Here is a 20,000-nt window from a genome sequence, read left to right on the forward strand (position 1 = left end):
CCCCCCCTCTCATGTTGTTAAATGATGCCAAGTTAACAGCCCTCTTGCGGACACATGTCTGTGGTTGAGTCTATCAACTGAAATAATAGTCTTCCTCTTTCCTACTACCTTCTACCTTTCTCAGAATTATTGTCTTTTCCAGTGAGTCATGTTTTCTCATGATAAGTTCCCAAAGTACAATGGCTTCCATTTATAATCATTCAGGGAGAGTTCAGGCTTGTTTTGTTCTCAGGCTCGTTTATTTGTATTTTTTGGCATTTGGTGGTATCCTAAAGAACCACATTTTGCATGAATTGGTTCTCTTCCTATCAGTTCTTTTCACTGCCCAGCTTTCACAGCCATGTATAGAAAATTGAAACACTAAAGGCATGGATGATCAGAAACAACTTGAAGACACACAACAACAGCAATATATTGTCATGTGCATATCTTAATAACTGATGTTTCAGAAATGTGCCAATCCCTTTTCCTGTACCTGCGTTTAAGCTCGGAAATCTCTCTGAAAGGCTGTGTTTTCTAGTAGCAAAGGCTAAGTAGAAATGTTGCTGTTTCTGTCTCACTCAAGGATATACACTAAATCATTGGCTTTAATCAGGCTGTTGTTGTGTGCCTTCAAGTCATTTCCGACTTAGGGAAACCCTAAGGCAAACCTATCACCTGGTTTTCCTGGCAAGATTCATAGAATCATAGAGTTGGAAGAGACTGCAAGGGCCATCCAGTCCAACCCCCTGCCATGCAGGAAATCCAAATCAAAGCATCCCTGACAGATGGTCATCATTCAGAGGAAGTTTACCATCACCTTCCCCTGAGGCTTAGAGAGTGTGACTTGCCCAGGGTCACCCATTGGGTTTCCATGGTTGAGTGGGAAATTGGACCCTGGTCTCCAGAGACATAGTCCAGTGCTGAAATCTCTGCTTGTTTTTTTCTGGCAGCATAAAGTTTTGGAACAGTGATTAGCTTGTTTTGAAAAAGTGAATATTACACAGCAATGATTGCTATGAGGCTGGATTTCTTGAATCATATAAGTCCATGAGGAATGGCTTGTATCTTTAAATACATTTTTTGTATTTTTAAGATAAGAGATAACAGCTGACATCCTGTTGGTTACACCGCTCAACAATCAGTTGTTGAGTGGTGAGTCAACATGTAGGTAAATCCCATTGATGTAGTAGGTCTACTCTAGTCTGGACTTTGCTTTGAGATAAACATCAGTTCCAACACAATTTTAGGCCAATAATTATAAAATATCTTAACATCTACTTTGGGCCATTTTTTAAAGTTTGTATTGTGTGTGTTTTTTTAAACACTGTCTTTCATAACAATGCTCAAAGTGTAACATAGCCCAAAATGACAGCTTTGCGAGGTAGATTATTTTTGTATTTATTTCCTTAACGTATAAATGCTACATATAACAGTCTGGGGAACCTAAGCTGCTCTCTGTGCAATGTCTCTGTGAAGAGCGAATTGTTGTGGCAAACACATGTTCTTGGGAAGCAGCACAAGGAGGTAAGAAACATGTCTGATATTTTGTGACAGCATATTCTTAGCTTTATGTATCATATTATACAAATAGTAACTGTTGATTTTGTATGCAGGGGTTTAGATTTTTAGGACAGACGGTCTGAAAATCTTTGGGACTGAGATCAATCATGGCTCAAGTCCTGTTTGTGTTAGTGGATCTATGCTAAACAACTAAGCCTCAACCAGTCCCATCATTTACTTTCTCAGATGGATTGTGTGCTCTAATTGTTGTTGTATTTTATTTATTTGGAAAGTACAGAAACCTGATCTTGAACAATTTTAATATGAGATTTGGAATGATCTCAAAATTTAGTTGCCATATTTTGTAATTAAAAATACTTGCCTTAAAGGGATGGGTTACATTAGAAAATGTCAACTTACTTCATATTCTGTGTAAAAATTTTTGTGATAACTCCCTGGTTATTTAAAATTATTTGCCAGGCTTTCTTCAATTATGCTAGTTCATACTCTTGCCAATGATATTTATTTGTGAAGAATATGCTATGTTGTAACATTTCCTTTTTTATATATTGTGTAGTTTCAATACACTAACATGTAGTTTGTAATTCTTTTCCCTAGAAACTTGAACAGTTAAAACTTAAACAATCAACACCCGGACCCATTCCCAATACTTCATCTTCTCTCAAAAGAAAATCTACAAATACAGAGTCTCCAGAACAGAAGAAAGCAAAAGGTATGGAAAAGTAACACTGTAGCTTGTTACAGACAGCCAAAATAAAGCTGCTTTGAGTCACAGTGGAGGTACTGTATGGTGTTTCAATGATGCATGCATCCTAAGAGTCCAGAAGCCACACCAGAGCCACGCTCCAGTCTAGTGCATGGCTTTGGTACGACTCCTGGACTCTTAGGATGCATGCATCATTGAAACACCATACCTACACTGTGACTCAAAGCAGCTTTATTTTGGCTGTCTGTAACAGGCCTGTGTTTGGCGTGGAAAAAATAGCAGCTTTTCTGTGGCTCTTTCCTCCCCCATCCCATGGTGTGAGGGGTGTGAGGAATCAACAAAAGAAGGCATATGCATTTGAATCTTTCTGGAATGGTAACATGAGTGACATGTAGTGTTTGATAGTTGTAAATCAGCTTACTACTTGCTAGGAGTGAGAAAAAATTAGTGTTGAGAGTAACCATGCAAGAGACATGCAGAATCATGCAAGAACCATGATTTCTGGAATTGTCAGTATAATATTCACAGTAGTCTTTGTAAATCATCAGGTAGGTGATGATCACTAGTTTTCTTCCATAGACCTGAGCCATTGCTGCTACTACTTAAATTCCCTGCTATAAGATAACAGTACCATGAAGTAAAAAAGCATTACTAGCATAGAACTTCTTTCTTTTGATGAAAGAATGGAATATATTCAGATGCTATAGTCACATGCTAAACCACTAAAACAAATAATGTATATGTATAGAGAAGGTGCTTAATCTACATTAATTGCTAATCTGGTTTAGTTAAGCTGATTAGCAGAAACTTCAGGATATGTCACAGTAAAATTGCAGCTTATAGCTATTTATAGTTTGAAGATTACTGCAAATCTATTTTTGATGGTTTCCAGTGCTTGCATATATCTATGAACCACTTTTCACACACGCACACAACAAGTTTTGCCTCCAACCACCGACAGATTTAGTAAATCTCAATTTACTTGCCTGAAGAACACTGTTTTGTATCCTGAAGGAAATTGTGAACTGATATGGAAGAAGATGTTACTGCTGCTGCTTTTTAAGTGGTTTTGAAACAAGAATGAACAAAGTATAGTAGTCTTGACTTTTGGATCTGCAACTATAATTAGCCCTGGTCATAGCTCTCATTGGTGATGAATGCTGGGAGTTGTAGTCCAACAACATTTGGAGGGCCTCATTTTTTCCACCTATTTTACATCTTGATTTGTGGTATCAGTTTATATATTAGATCTAAACTTTGTTTAATTTGAGATGCATTAATATTAGGTGGGCGTGATTTCACTTTTTACATAAATTTCAGTGGAATCTATCATAGAACTACTATAAATTAATCTGGATCCAGGCCAAGCTAATTAACATATATTTTAAGGCCTTATACTGTGGGTTGGTATACAAACAAAATATTTGCAACCAAGAGAGTTCAGTGCAAAACAGACTGGCATAAAATTAAGAATTAATTAGGAAACATCTTGAAAACACACAAGAGCAATTTATTTTAAAACAGCTTTTTATTTTTAAGTACTATTTTTGGAGAAGTTAGAAATTCTTTTATCGGTAAGAGATTTTATTTGAAAAATGGCATGACGTTCTTTGACCTCTTTGTAAGTTAGGTTTGGGATCCTGTTGACTCAATTGTCAATGTAACTTTGTTTGTCAAGTTGATTCGACTTGTCAATGCAGCACTCTAGGGATGCCTCAAGTGAATTAAAAACCCTATTCCTAATGCTTCATTTTCTTCTGGCTTCTTTATCACATGGAGCAGACTCCTTTGGTCTCCTAATAAGCTCTTGCAGCAATTACATAAAGCTTGTTAACATTATTTGATTTGGTTGCAGTTTTGATAAATCTCATATTGCTGGATTAGTTTAAATTCTTCCTGACTGTTTTATTTGAAGAGCTTTTGTACATTTTGTTTGTGTATACTGATCACTAATGATAAACTACTCAAATAAAAGCAGAGAAGTTCGCATGGATGTTGATTTTGATATTGATTAATATCTGACAAATATCTGTTTTTCAGACTCTAGTGATCATCCACAAGTTGTTCCCTCTGGGTAAGTTGGACATTTTGTTAGTTTCCTTTTTATGTGTCTCCTTTTTTCATAGTTAAAGGACATAGATAATTTTTTTCTTAATCAATTATACAGGGTCATTCTGCAGAGGGAATGGTTTTCAAAGCAAGGTTACCTTGAGATTCATATGCTGTGGCTTGCAACATTGCTTTGGGAGAAATTTAAGAGAAAATCACTTTTTCTCTGAGGGGAACCTATTGGAAGCAGCCTCCATCATTATAGCTCTTTTTGTGTGTATTGCCTTATAGAGGAATATGACATGTGGTTGGGAATAAATTGCGTTTATACTCACATTTGAGAGTTCAGCCTTTTCACTTTTACTCTCAGTAATACAATTTCCTTGCACCTTTGAAATTTGCAAAGTTGTGGCTCAGAACACTTGAAGTTTTAGACATTGTAGTCTGGATTCAGAGCATTACGTGATGGATTCTGCAGTCCTTGCTATGTCACAGATCTCTTTTACAACTATAGGCATTGGGAGTGTCTTGCTTTCAAAGGAAAAGGCAGACACTATTGCAGTTGAAGTGCCTGAAATGGTGGTGGGTTGTGGGTTGTTTATTTTTTATTTAAATTATTATTATTTTGACTTGTACTGTGAATAATTTTTGAAAAATGGTTTATCTTTCTTTTTTAGGCTGCCAAAAGATTTTTTTAGCAAAACTGAACAAGTAGAAGTAGAAAGTCCAAAACCTTCAGCCTGTGGCTTATTATTAGGAGACTATGGAGAGGAAGAGGAAAACACAGATGAAACACCAAAAGAAATCAGTGACGATAGCGCTTCACAACCCACAGTTCAGGATACAGTGACTCCAGCATCTACTCAGAAATCTGATGCTGTTACTACTTTATCATCAGGTAATATGTGAGCTAGTGTGGTTTAGTAGTTTGAGTGTTGGATTGTGACTCTGGAGATCAGGGTTCAAATTCCGGCTTGGCCATGAAAACTCACTGGTTGATCTTGGGCAAGTCACACGCATTCAGCTTCAGGGGATGGTAATGGCAAACCTTCTCTGAAGAAACGCGCATGATAAGTTCACCTTAGGGTCACCATTGGTCGGACTTGAAAGCAAATAACACACAACACAATATGGGAACTCTAAATATTTTATAGATAAGAAACAACAACCATATATTTCATGGCTTCTGACTTGATACAAGCCAGATGATTGGTTTAATTTTCATTTATCACTCTCCCTTTTCAAATTTATGTAGGTACAGTGGTCCTTTCTTTTACGTGGGTGCGCTGTATTACTATGTTACATTAGTCTGGTCATTTCCTTTGTATCATATGTGTGCATTAGATGGCTACACATTTCAAAAGAATTTGCTATTGATAATATTAGCAGCAAGCTATGCTGCTTTTAACAGTAGCAGATACATGTCTAGAGACTAGATACAACAATACCTAATTGTAAATAATAGAAACTATAATGACATATACATGTTTTCAGTTACATTTTATGAATGCAGGAATTGCCTAAGATCTAGAACACAATTCTGTTTCCAGCCAAAGCCAATTAGATCCCCACTGGAGAAATTCGTACGAGGAGCATGGAAACAGTAGCCTTGTTTGCCACCACATTTGAGCTTCAGAAGAATATTGCTTCTGTGCATGGGGCTTCTCTTTACTGGACGTGGCTAATAGCTTTAGATAGACTTATCCTCCTGAAATTGTCCAGTTGTTCACAAACCACTAAAGCTAGCAGTCATTGCTACAGTTACTCAGATGTCCACTGACTCCAGAGTTCTAAAGTTAAGTGTCTACAGAGTGTCAGACTTTATGTAAATTTTGCTTTGTGTGAAATAGTTATTAGACTTAACCTATTGCTGTTCATCCTTCTTAGTCAGTCTCTTTATTTTATTCTGCTTGGAATTGATATATCTTAAACTTTCAGGTCTTGAGCATATTATTCAGGCAGTGCTTCATTTATCTACTTTTTTGTGCCTTTCTTTTGCAGACCACTTAGATAACAAAGCTTTAGCTGCACCTCTGGTCTCCCATTCTGGCTCTATACAGAAAGCAGAAACACAAGAAAAGTTTATGGAAAGGTAAATGTATCCTTCGTAAAAAAAATTTCACAGAAGACATATTTGGAGTGAAACAGAAAAGAAAGAGAAAGAAGTGTGTCTTCACAATGTACTAGGTTAAAAGGAGGAAAAGTGCTTAAATCTGTCTTGTGTATGTCTTCTGACTGATTCTAGACAACAGCACTTCAATTTGTTTTATTTTGTTGAATGAAAGAAAATAAATGTGCCTGGGTTCTCACATAATCAATGTTAGAATGCTACATAATTGATGTTACATCAAGCATATTGGTGTTGTTTTTAAAGTCATAATCTGATGAGATGTTTCCAATTTAAACACTTTTAATTTTTTTTCTGAAGTAAATTGCTTATTTTCAGGAGACCAGTACCTCAGATTATAATAACTTGTGGCTATTTCTTTAACTTGTATTGGCCCCTAGGTTGAAATGTACAAAGAGCTGCAGGCAAAGTGTTAACTGGGGCAGATTCCAGGGACCATACTACTCCTCTGTTAAAACAGCTCCACTGGTTGCCAGTTTGTTTCTGGCACAATTCAAAATGCTGGCGATGACCTATAAAGCCCTATATATATAGCTTCATATACCATATAACTTTGGTCCAAGCTATCTAGCAGACTGTATCTCCCTATATGAGCCGCCTTGGGCCCAGAGATCATCAGGAGAGGCCCTTCTGTCAGTTCCTCCACCATCACATGTTGCAGGAACTTCTTGGTAGATACCGCTGAACTCTGGAGTCTCTTTCTAGGATGCCCTGCTCCCTACAGTTTTTCATGGACAGGTAGAGACCTATTTATTCCTGCTGACTTTTCAGATAGAAAGATTTTAAAGAATTGCATCAATACAAACAATTGTATTGTTTTAGACTGAACAGTTTAAATAGCTTGTTATTTTTTTAAATCTTTTTAAATTAGTTTTACTTTATTTAAATATTATCAAAAGTTTAATCCTATTTTAATGTTCACTTTTTGTTTCTTTTGAGCTGTTTTACTTGAAATTGTAAGCCACCCTGAGTCCTAATTTCAGTAGAAAGGCAGGATGATGATATTGGAAGGCTGGGATAATTAAACTTAGCTGTATAATCAATGTTATTAATACTATTTCCTTTTATGTTGGCTTTTCTTCTCCTTCCACCCTAGATGGCATTGCATTATTTACTCTGGCATTTCATTTACTGTTTTGAAATAGTTAAATCTACTATTTTGAAAGTGTTAAAATTGACACGGTAAGCATTAGCTGTCCCCTTATCATTTCAGGAGAGAAAACACTGCAGAGGCCTTGCCAGAGGGATTTTTTGATGATCCTGAAGTCGATGCAAAAGTAAGTAGTTGTGCTGTTCATTGGTTTATTTGACTTAGGTCTTGTACTTCTTCCATGGCTTGGCTGCAAGGCAACTTACATAACATAAATAAAAATAACTACCATAGAACTGTAAGTGAAGACATGCTAAAATAAGGCGGTTGTACTATGAAAACACAAAACAGTTTAAAATTCAGTAACAATATTTATAATAATTGTTGAATGGTCCATCTCATCTATTTAAAACCACAGTAAATGTCTTTAAATCCAGCTGACTCAGATTGTGTAGATGTGATATTCAGTTAGAGCAATCATTAAAATGCTTCTTGGTGTCTTTCCATAAACAATTTAGTTTTCTGTAGTAACATTTTCAGCTGTTTTTCATAAGTTTGTGTTAGATGTCTCTTTGCAACATTATGCTTGCAGGCATATTCCTGCTAGCAGTTCAGACTTTAACATAGTTCTGTCTCTGGGTTTGTTGATGACTGGAGAGCATAGTGATGAAAAGTTTTAAACAGTTGGTTCAGTCACTTACAAATTACCTCCCCATCTGTACAGCTAGCTGAATTTTGATGTTTCTTCTCTTATGTGGTACCAGTGGTGCAAATGAAGACAAACATCTTAGAATTACTTATAAACTGTCCATAATGAAGAAATAGCCTTTGTTTTTGAAGTCTTAAAGCAGTAAACATGTACGATCCAGTCTGCTGGTTTAATAATTAATAATAATAATTTGTTTTATTTATATACCGCTATTCCAAAGATCATAGCGGTGAACAGCAAGTAAGCTAATTTGCCCCCAACAGCCTGGGTACTCATTTTAGTGACCTCAGAAGGATGCAAGCCTGAGTCAAGCTTGGGCCCTTTTGCTGGTCTTGAACTCACAACCTTGTGGTTTCGAGTGAATGGCTGCAGTACAGGCATTTAACCACTGCGCCACCAGGGCTCCATTGCTCCTTTATAATTGCTCCTTTGGAGTTTTGGTCTGTGTTAGTGGCTTCAGTTGAAGGAAATTTACTGTGAGGATCCCCGCCTTCCAGTAGTCACATGCTAGCTAGTAATCTCATTTCAGAAGTGTTATCTAGATCAGGGCTGTGTAAGTTGTAGCCTTCTAATATTGTTGGACTGTAGTTCTCATCAGCTGTAGTTTAGCTACTGGTTAAGAATGATGAGAGTTGTAATCCAACAATTTGTGGGGCCATAAATTGTTTTCCCCAGTATATATTGTACCCAAAGTAACGTTTTCTTGATTTTAACAACAGAAACATGAGTAGCTGTAATTTTGTTCTGACTGCTTATAATTTGCAAGCAGGGCTTTATCTGTTCAGCATTTTTATGGAAGCTTTGCAGAATCACAGAGATTCAGTACTGGGTGCAGAAAATTGAGAGCATTGTATCCTAAAATAAACAAGGAGAACATGTTTCTAGCCCTTATGTTTTCAAGGATGGGTGGGAAGGTGTCTGAACACCATTTATAACAGAGTCTCTGAAGCAAGAGAGAAGGAATTGGCAAGATTAGTTTGGAGACATTAGTATATCCTTCTCTCTCCCTTAACTAGTGGAGATATAATAAATTGTATAAAATCTATGCATGTAATTGTAAATCGTCTGAGCAGAGATATCATGTCTTTCCTATTTATTCCTATAAACATCCTTGACCATACAATGTTAAGTAGCATGTATAGGCATGTGGTTTTATGTCTCTGTTCTGCTGTTGTCCAAGAGCAGATCTACACATTGTGCAGAAGAAAAGTGATAAAATTTTGGCCTATGTGATGAGATCAGCTTGGCAGTGAGGTTGGCATGTGATTTTGGATGCTCCTTCACATTAAAGATATTACTTGCAATTTCTTACATGCGATAAAAGAAATTACTTCTCCCTGATGTACCATCTTGCATCCTGCTATCCAGTGTATCCTATATAATATGTAGAATGCCTAAATGAGAGATTTAGCTATTGTGGGTTAAATCCAGTGGATTGAACAGAATGGAACTGTTGTAGCTCAGTGGTATTCCTTGCTCTTGATTATTATATCTGTCTTGATGCTCATGACCTTCTGGAGTCTAGTAGAGCAGGGGTTCCCAACGCTTTTGACTTGCAGAGCCCTTTTTAGAATTGGTTTCTATGGCAGAGCCCCTAAGAGGCCTACCCTATGCCTTACAAGTTAATGGTGTTCAGGAGTAATGCTATTGGGGTAGGGAAGGAAGATGGGATGGATTGTAATTTTCCTGGAGCAGTAGTGGAGCACCTGGGAAGTGCATGAGGAGCCCTAAGGGCTCTGCGGAGCACAGGTTAGGAACTCCTGTACTAGAGAAACAGGAGACCTGCAGCTTCACACATCTGTTCATCTCACCACTGGTTTACATGACCTACTCCTCCTTAATCTGCTCTGCATGCCACTTGGAATTATTCTCACTCCAGTAAACAGGAGCGGGCAGTTGAAAGGAATGAGGTGAAAATGGATGGGGAAGCTGAGGGGCCATGAATTGATGGCAAGCATAACAAGTGTAAAGGGTGTCAGGGAAAGTCAAGTCTCTTGCTCTTGCTCCATACATGTGATTGCTTTCTCCTTTTGATTCCCCATACTGGAACAATGTTTCTATGATATGCTTTCTGCAGGCAGGCATCCATTTTTCTTCAGGCAGGTCTTTAGGAACAGTCCTCAGTTGCTGTAGAATGGGCTTTTAATTGAGTGGGTGTATATTTTCTTAGAATCATAGAGTTGTAAGAGACCACAAGGGCCATCCAGTCCGACCCTCTGCTGTGCAGGAAATCTCACTCAAAACATACCCATGGTGTTTTTTCAATTTTCCACATTCTTTTATTCATTTTATGTTTTAACTGAATTCTTTTTGATTGTAAACCACTTTGAGTCCCATTTGTACAGTAGTTGAAAGTAGGATTGAAATAAAATAAAAAGTGTTTTGAGTAAAGGAAGCCCCTGATTCAGATCTGCCTTCAGATGTGTGAATCAACTTGCTATGTGGCCTTGGGTAAATGCTGTATCTCATCCTCATGTTCATGTTGTTCCCCCCATCCAACAGGAGTGTAGGGTTACTCTTCACTTCTAAAGACTAGACGTGAAGACATTTGGAAAACAAGATCTGTATGCTGAGAATTGCACTGCTACTGCACTATGGAGGAATCTGTTACCTGTTTTCTACATTATAGGATTTGGCAGCTTCAAATGCATTCTCCCCTTTCTGCCTAGCACACAGTGAATACATATTTCTCCCTACTTCTTCTCTCTGTGTCGCTTCATAATGTATCCTTTGCAATTTGTTATGGATGCAGTAACAAATATGGAGGAAGTAGGGTTTCATCCCTTTCAGTTATCCAGAGACTCTTTCTTTCCATTGCAAGCAGATGTGCCTCTGTTCTTCTTTGGCCTCTGTCATTTTAGCCAAATCTTGTAAAAGTGTGAAATGACTACTATGCATAGTTTAAATAACAGTGATGGTGATGGTGTTGCTGTATTGTTCCTGCTAAGAACCAAGACTTTGGTTAAGGTAAGTTGTTTTAAAACCATCCCATGTCAGAATACTCTATTAATGATTTATAAGATCCATATTCCTTGCTATTTAGAAATTCTCAGTTTTTAAAATATCATATTATTCTTAACATCTCATATCTCTAACCAGTTCCTGTTCTTGTTCATATACCTAGCTTGCCTTGCCTTCATTCAGATATTTTGTTCTGCAGTGAATCTTCATATAAAGCTGTGAATTGTCTAGATGAGCCGTTTCCTCCAATACATGAACAACTGTGTGAAAACTTTTGCTTTGCTCAGTAATGGATTAAAACACATTGTTGGTAAAAAGAGGAGCACAGCTCTCCATGAACAGAAGCATTTTTTTGTTTCCCTAGGTGCGAAAAGTTGATGCTCCAAAGGATCAAATGGACAAAGAATGGGATGAATTCCAGAAAGCTATACGACAAGTCAATACAGTGAGTTAGTACTCTTGCCTTTGCATTGCTCCCAAATGTATTTATACACAGTACTGGAATTTGGCAATACTGCTGAATATGGCATCCATATTTCCTGACTGGATGATTTGCTTTGTCAGTTAAATTCATTTTATAATGTATCTGCATTCTCTCTGTCTTCAAATAACGGAGATAAGAGATTTAATATCACAACGCTGCACAAAAATTAAAGGCATATCCTTATACTGTAGTTGCTATTTTTTTTTAAAAAAAATCTGTCAACATACCCTGCATGGAATATATGCTGTAAGACTATGTTGTCTCCTTCTGTCAATCCTGTTTGTTAGTTTATAATTGCTTCTTTGGAGTTTTGACTTGTGTTGGTGGCCTCAATTGAAGGAAATTTCCTGTGAGAATTCCCCCCTCCCCAGGTAACCACACTTTTGACAGTTTCCCATTTGTTAAACTTTGGTACATTATACTTGATAAAAGTAAAATGCATCTGCTAAACTTAGTGGCAAAACAGACGGTCCCTAAGCAGCTTGACACTGTCCCTTTCAGCACCAGATTGGGCCGCAGCAATTGCACGCCACGGGTGTGTCATGCCAAAAAGGACCAGCAAAACGCAATTCCTTTTTAGAGCAGCAAAGGGATGCCTTTGCTGTTGTTGCTGCTGCAGCGGTTTTTCCATGTTTCTTTGGTGCAGCCTGTCTTAAACGCTGCACCAAAAAGTGATTTGACACAGCTTGTTGTGGGGTTGGTCGGTCTGTGTGATGGGCAGAGATAAGGCAGGCGATGGGCGGGCGGTCACCATGCCCCCACTCCACCCCAATGCTGGCGTTTCTTGCTGGTCTGTTTAGCCCCTTAGTCTGTTATTTTATTCCAAATTCTATGACCAGAATCCAGTTGGTGGTTTCTGCTTATACTGTATACCCAAATAGTTGCACTTTTCCTAGAGCTGCATTCACTGGGAGGGAAAGGCTGCCAGCTCCCTGTCTGTACCATGGGACAGGAGATTGTCCAGGCCAGCTGTCCCAAAGTGCCTTGCCTCCACAGATCTCACCTCCCCAGAAACCAGGCATTGCAGAAAGCTATCAGCCGTCCCCCTCTCCCCATTACTGTTGATTTTGTCTCTCTCCCCTTACCCCTGCTGTACCCACAGATTTTTTCTTCTTGTCACTGTAGTTGAGCCATCATAGGTACCCTGCAAGATCTCAGTTTGTTTCTGCTCTTACAGTTGTTTTCTGTCCTTGAGTTGGATTAACAGTTTTATTTTGAATTTTGCCTTTCCACGTTTACTCTTAGATAAATCTGGTGGCCAACTCTTTAAATTAAACTATGTTGCAACAAAGTACTTAAAAAAATAATTTGTAGTATATGCTGTGAAGGTGAGCATCCAGCAACTTCAGTTGTGGTTTTTGCTGCTAAAGCCTGGTGTTGCAGAACATTTCCCATGAATTAAGAAAACTGCTGTATAACAGTCATACTATTTCAAAATATACTTGGTACTATAAACACTGCGGATATTCATACAAGATCAGTGACAGACCCATTTGGGGAACATTACTGATGTGTAAGCACTCTTCCTGGTTAGATGTTGACTTCTGGTTGCATGACATCTCCAAGACACCTAAGTTTGGGATAGTATATGCTGAAAAAAATGGCAAATTAAAATATGTTTTACAGATAAGAGGTGATGGAAATACATGCTAACAGAATTCTTAAATCATTATCAGTAACAATGTTCATGTTGCTAAAACATCTTAAGGTTTTGTAGATCAGGGATGGGGAATGGATGGGACTGCCACTCCCATGTTCCCTTGCTATTGGTTTCACTCCAACAACATCTGAAGGTCTACATAAATGTTGCTACTAATGGAATTATTGAATACTGGCTAAAGAGATTCTGCTGAGGGAAAACAGCCCCACAAAGTGGATTCTAAAATTGGTCTGTACCATGTAACTGGTTTTGTTTTGTTTTGTTTTGAGATAGATTTCTGAAGCTATAGTAGCTGAGGAAGATGAAGAAGGGCGACTTGACCGTCAGATTGGAGAAATTGATGAGCAGATGTAAGTAGATTATAACTTGAGTTCCAAAAGCTATTTGAGAATAGGACTTCTCAAAAGTGTATTAATGTTAAGCAGTGGCATAGGACCGAAACAGACAGGCCAAAAGGACTGCTGTGGCACTGTTTGTGCTGCAGCCACATGTGCCAGGCCCCAATTCGGGCTGCTGCCGTGTTTCTGAACCGGGCCACCGAAAAGGAGTAGATTTTCTGCTCCTTTTTTGCCTGGTTCTTTTGGGAAGACACAGTGTCAGTGTGGTTTCTGCCTGCATTTGGAGTGTGTATCATCTAAACACTATGCACTGAATGTGGCAAGAAACTGGATTGTTCTGGGCCTTAATGTAATGAAAAACTTTAATCATGCCTCTGATTTGGCCAGTGTATGTTTGTTTCTTTTACTATATCTGTCTTAAATGTTTAAAAGAGTGTAACTGAGAGAAGTCACACAATAACGTATGAGGAGTTTTACGGTTCTAAATTGTATTTATATTTGTGGTTTTTTTGTGGGTTTTTCGGGCTTATATTTGTTTGTTGGATGTATGCCTTCCTTTGTAATAAAAATTGCTAGGATGGCATTTTAAAATAGATATAGAAGGTTAAAATAATTTCCAGGAGTATGGTGAATTAGCGCATGTCTATGGACATGATGGTGTGCATTGTGCTTAGTTAACAAATCAAAATTCTTTGCCCAGGAACCTAAATTCTGTAGCTTACATATATTAAGCAGATTTGCAGTATCATTTTATAATAAATAAATAAATAAAATGTTTATTTATATACCGCCCTATCAAATACCAGGGCGGTTTACAACATCAATACAATACATGATACATAATTAAATACAGATTAAAAACACAATTCTGCCAGCGGCCACACTGGCAAGGGGGAGGAACAAAGCATAGTCGGGGTAGGTGTTAGGAGAATGCCTGCTCAAATAGTAGGGTCTTCAATCCTTTCCTAAATTGGGCTAAGGAGGGGGCAGCACGGAGCTCGGCTGGTAGCGAGTTCCAGAGGTTAGGGGCCAGGATGGTAAAGGCCTTCTTTGATGTAGATATTAACCTTGCCTCTGGCACGCTTAAACACAGCTGTCCAGATGATCTGAGTGTGCGGGGCGGAATATATGGGAAGAGGCGGTCCTCTAGATACCCTGGGCCCAAGCCATTTTATGTTTTAATCATGGTTAGGCCTAAAGCTATACATCACATAGAAATCCCATCATCTGGAAATGTTATTCAGAAAGTAATTTTGCTTCTGAAATTTCAGTAGACATTGTCCATATATTAAACTATTTATTTTGTAAGAGCTAGAAGTTTATGTGTTCATAGACATGTGCTAAGTTGTGGAGAAAAATGGTTAGAAGACTGAATTTTGCAGCCAGAGCTTTTGCAGCTGTGTGACTCCCTTGCATCTGCTGTGTTCATGATACACACAGTGCCATACCTGCATGAAACTAAGGGATGGGCTTTCACCTAAGAATCTTTGATCAGATTAGCATTTGGGATACTTTGTCAAAATTTTACTAGACTATTTCTAAAAATTATTTTGCAGAAGAAATGTGATGGGGAAGGTTCATAAAAATAACTGTTGTGTGGATCTTTGTAGACTGACTATTCTTAATTTTTAGTTGTCAGCCTTGAAAACATAAAGTTCATTTTGATGGGCAACCTGTCATTATTTTACAATTTACTTAGACATATGCTCACTGATGTTTGTTGATTACTGTTTCTTCAGTGGTTCACATATCTAAATTGCAACCTACTGATCTACAAAAAAGTAATAAACAGTGCTTGTCGTTTTCTGATCTTGGTTCAAAACTGGTAATCTGAGCAGACCTACATTCAAGCAAACGTGCAAGGCTTAACTGAGGCAAAGGTTGTTCTGAGAAACAGAAAATAGTTTGTTTAGTTTTATTTTGGATAAAACAAAAAGATGCAAAAACAAGCAAAAACAGGAAAAGAGATTCCACCTGAACATTAGGAGGAACTTCCTGACAGTTAGGGCTGTTTGACAGTGGAATGCACTCCCTCGGAGGGTGATAGAGTCTCCTTCCTTGGAGGTCTTTAAACAGAGGCTGGATGGCCATCTGTCAGGGATGCTTTGATTTGGATTTCCTGCATGGCAGGGGGTTGGACTGGATGGCCCTAGTGGTCTCTTCCAACTCTACGATTCTATGATTCTATGATTCTAAGCTTTTATACTGTCTGAGGGGTAGCTTAAAATAATTTGCTTTAAAATATTTGAGAGGAAACCTTGTGCTCCTTGGAAGGCTAAAAAAGGTTGAATGAGAACAGCAGTTGTGGTGAGCAGATTTCTTGAAGCGCATCAGCTCAATTGGAGAATGCAAGATGAAAGAAGCGAGTGCCGGGAGTGTTCCACAGGAGGCTAGGTTGACCTCCTTATATTGTTTAATATGGGGATTTTTCATGGTTTTTCAAAATTTTAGTGTTAAGGTTTCTTAGCTGATTATCTTTGAAAGTTCCCTTCAGTCCCACTTTGGGAGAAAGCAGGCATATAAAATAAAATAAATATCCATTCAGTTGGTACTGGCTGATTTCTAACTGGCCATCCCAACACTGTGCATGAATTGAGTGTATGCACTAAAATATGGATGAGTGCAGTACTCAAGGCATTTGCAACAGGTGCACAGGAGTTAATTTGTAAAGGGTTCTTTTCTATAAGAAAAGGCAAAATGGAATCCCCCCCCCCCCATATACTACCACATAAAATGACAGATAATTGGTCCTACTGCAACTACAGCTTACCTGATTTGCCTTAAATAAACATTTCTCCTCAAAAGGGCAACTAAAGCAGTCTGAAAAGTACTAGAAGTTTAGGTGTGTAAAAACTCTTTAAGTTATGGGCACATATGTGTTTTTTAAAAAAACATAGTCATAGGCTTGAAATGAATATGCTGGTTTTGAGAAGTCATCTTTGTTGGTCCAAAAATGTAAAAGGATACATGAGATGACTCTACTTAAAGTCTCCCTGAATGTTAAGATACATAAGTTAACCTTTTTGCTTTGGTCAAGGGGGAAAGCAAAATAACGTTTTTATTTTATCTTAGTGAATGTTTCCGTCGTGTTGAACAACTTCGTGACCGGCAGGATATAATGAAAGATAAACTAAAAGAAGCTATGATGCTCAGAGCTGCACAGGCTAAGGAAGAGGATGATATCGGCAGTGATGATGAAGAGGAATTGCAGGACTTGCTCTCTCAGGATTGGAGGGCAAAAGGAACTTTGTTGTAATTACCTTGGAATAGAGTTTAATCTCCTGGTCTGTAGGGGTAATGACTTTTTACATAAGCCACCTTTTTGTAAAGTATTTGTTTAAATAATTTTTCAGATATTAAAACTGATTGTAAAAAGCTTCTTTGGTTTAAGCACAGAAAGGTTTGTATATTATCAAATTGCAAGACCATTTTTATAAAAAAAGAATTTTTGCTTTCCCATTTAAATTTATAGTTGTTTCTCTGCTTGTATCAGGTGTATCTTTTAAACTATCCATAAAAGTGTGCATATGTTCCTCATGGTGAGGTGAACACTTAATCAAGTGCCAGCCAAGCACTTTTGACCAGGCACAACTGATGTCTCCATTATTGTGGAGGAAGAGGAGGCAACTGCACTTGGTTTTAATGGCAGCTTCCTCCGCAATTCCTCCAGGTGTTATGGAAACTATCCTGATGCTGAACCTATATTAGGAATGGGATTTAGCACTTTGCTAGCTTGTATTACCACCTGTATGCGGCATGGAGGATACTGTTGTTAAAACCAACAGGGGTTGTCTCCTCTCCAACAGTAATGGAGCCACCAGCTGTGAGTGTCTCAGACTATGCTGTACTGTTAGGTGGGGATATAAGATGTGATTGGGAATTGTAGAGCTTCTTCTGCTATAGTTTGGGATTTGGCCAGTTCCAGAGATTTCAGGTTCCATGCCTTATCACAAACCATTCCTCAATTTGAAAAATCAGATTGCACAAGGAAATTTCTATCCATTTTGTTACTTTTAGATGTAACCAAAGTATTGGATATTCTAGAATCATTTAGAATGATTAAAGATAGAGACTTGAATAATGGCCACTGTGAAAAATTAAATGTCTGATACTTTTACAGCAATTAATTTGAGCTTGTGTCATAATCTTAACTATTTCAAACCACAAAACGCCACAGCCATAAACATTTCTACTCAAAAGTTAATGGATTTACTCCTAGGTGAAGTGTTATAGTATTGCTAAGTCATCAATTTCTGTTGCTTCACTTCTGCATACCAATAGCTATTCATTTCCAAGGCAATTTGAATGCTATGGTTGGATTTGTCTGTAGCGAAGAAACCAACATATCTAAAATCGCTGGAATAGCGGTATAGAAATAAAATATTATTATTATTATTATTAAAATGTTTAAGTCTTGTTAAAATTTAAATTAAATGCTTTTTCCTGAAAGATTGCTATGGATTATACTAATCAGTATTAATGCAAATATATTTTAATGTATGATTATACTGTGATACTGGTTTTCTCTGCTTGCAGGTTTAGCACTTGATCCTATGATAACTTAGGGCCCAAACAGACAGGCCAAAATAAAGTTGTTTCTGGTCACTTTGGAGGTATGCTATTTAAATGATGCATACATTCTAAGAAGCTGGAAGTTGCATCAAAGCCACATTCCAGTCCTAAGGACTGGAGTGCAGCTTTAGCACAGCTTCTGGCCTTTTAGGATGCATACATCATTTAAATAGCATACCTCCAAAGTGACTCAAAGCAGCTTTATTTTGGCCTGTCTGTTCAGGCCCTTTGACAGGAAAAAAGTTCCACTTCCATGCTGCAGCTTCTTCTCCTTCTCATCTCTGTGGAAGGTCAATATACCCTCCTGTCCTAAGCAATATAAAATGGGGGCAACAATTAAGTTTGAAAGTGGACATGCCACAGCAAAGCTACTGAAACCCAATCTTCTTTGTTAACCTTCAGACTAATTATTCTACTAACAAACTAGTTACTACTTCCTGGATATATATAGTTTGTTATGCTTTGTGAAATTGTGTTTGACACTTTATTCAGTTTAAAAAATAGCTTGCAAACGTGGCACAGGAGGCTTCTCTGTGAAAAGCACATCAAAATTCTCATTAAGTTCATGGAATGTCATAATAAATAACAATCTCCACTGCCCTTTCCCAGATGTGGCAACCTTTGTATACAGAGGCCTGTTACAGACTGCCAAAATAAAGCTGCTTCTCTTTGGAGGTATGCTATTTAAATGATGCATGCACCCTAAGAATCTGTAAGCTGCACCAAAGCTGCACTCCATTGCTTAGGAATGGAGTGTGGCTTTGGCGCGACCTCTGGACTCTTAGGACCCATGCATCATTTAAATAGCATACCTCCAAAGAGACCCGAAGCAGCTTTATTTTGGCAGTCTGTAACATTATGTGAGATACATTATCCATTTGTGTGATACCTTGTGTTGAATAACCAAGACACAAAGTTTTTGCACAATGGATAAAGTACAACAAAAATTTCCAAGGCTATCGTGCAGTAGCTGTGTGAATTTACTCTTTAAAATGTCATATTGGATTGTAATGTTTTTCTTAGTAAGCGCTATGACTTAACTGTACTTTTGTCAACTCTTTAATTATTAATTAAGGACTGGGCTTTCTGGCAGATCATAGATATTGTACTTGGCCAGCATCTTAGCCACAAAGTTAAAACAGCAACCGCTCGTGTATCCACTAATCTGATACAGATTTTAAATCTCTACATACTGAATATATAATTATTTAAAACACTAATAGGGCATATTTTGTACAGTCAGCCCTTCTTATACAGTGCTACCTCGGGTTACGAAATTAATTCGTTCCGCCGCGCCGTTCGTAACCTGATGCATTTTGCAACCCGAAAAAGGCTTTCCGCTAGCGCTGGAAAGCCGCGCGTTTGAATTTCGCGCCGAAAAAAATTTCGTAACCCGAAAAAACCTTCGTATCCCGGAACAGTTTTTTCCAATCTAACTTTTTCGTATCCCGGAAATTTCGTAACGCGATCAATTCGTATCCCGGGGTACCACTGTACATGGATTTTTTATACACGGATTCAAGCATACACGGTTTGAAAATGTTCAAAAAAAGTATAAATTTCAATTATCAAACCTTGATTTTCCATTTTTTATAAGGGACACCATTTTGCTATGTCATTATATTCAATGGGACTTGAGCATACACGGATTTTGTTATACATGGGGGATCTTGGAACCAAACTCCAGCGTATACCAAGGCTCCACTGTATAGAATGGCTGTATTCTAACCACTAGAGCATAAGCATCTAGAAAAATGAAAGAATAGTCCTTTGCTGTATCGTGTTGAGCTTCAAGTCCAT

The 20,000-nt window shown here is 37.9% G+C and overlaps 1 protein-coding gene across 1 annotated transcript; it reads left to right on the forward strand.

Moving 5' to 3' along the window:
* Nucleotides 1–1,398: 1,398 nt before the first annotated feature.
* Nucleotides 1,399–18,023, forward strand: ZNF830 (zinc finger protein 830; the record flags this gene model as incomplete). The annotated part of the gene is made up of 9 exons (XM_042473598.1): nucleotides 1,399–1,506; nucleotides 2,101–2,215; nucleotides 4,250–4,283; nucleotides 4,936–5,156; nucleotides 6,260–6,350; nucleotides 7,600–7,663; nucleotides 11,511–11,591; nucleotides 13,564–13,640; nucleotides 16,701–18,023. Coding segments are annotated over 9 exons (975 nt in total), but the record flags the coding sequence as incomplete, so codon positions are not given.
* Between the last annotated feature and the right edge of the window lie 1,977 nt (nucleotides 18,024–20,000).

Source organism: Sceloporus undulatus, chromosome 6, assembly GCF_019175285.1.
Source record: "Sceloporus undulatus isolate JIND9_A2432 ecotype Alabama chromosome 6, SceUnd_v1.1, whole genome shotgun sequence".
In the NCBI taxonomy this organism is placed as follows: Eukaryota; Metazoa; Chordata; class Lepidosauria; order Squamata; family Phrynosomatidae; genus Sceloporus; species Sceloporus undulatus.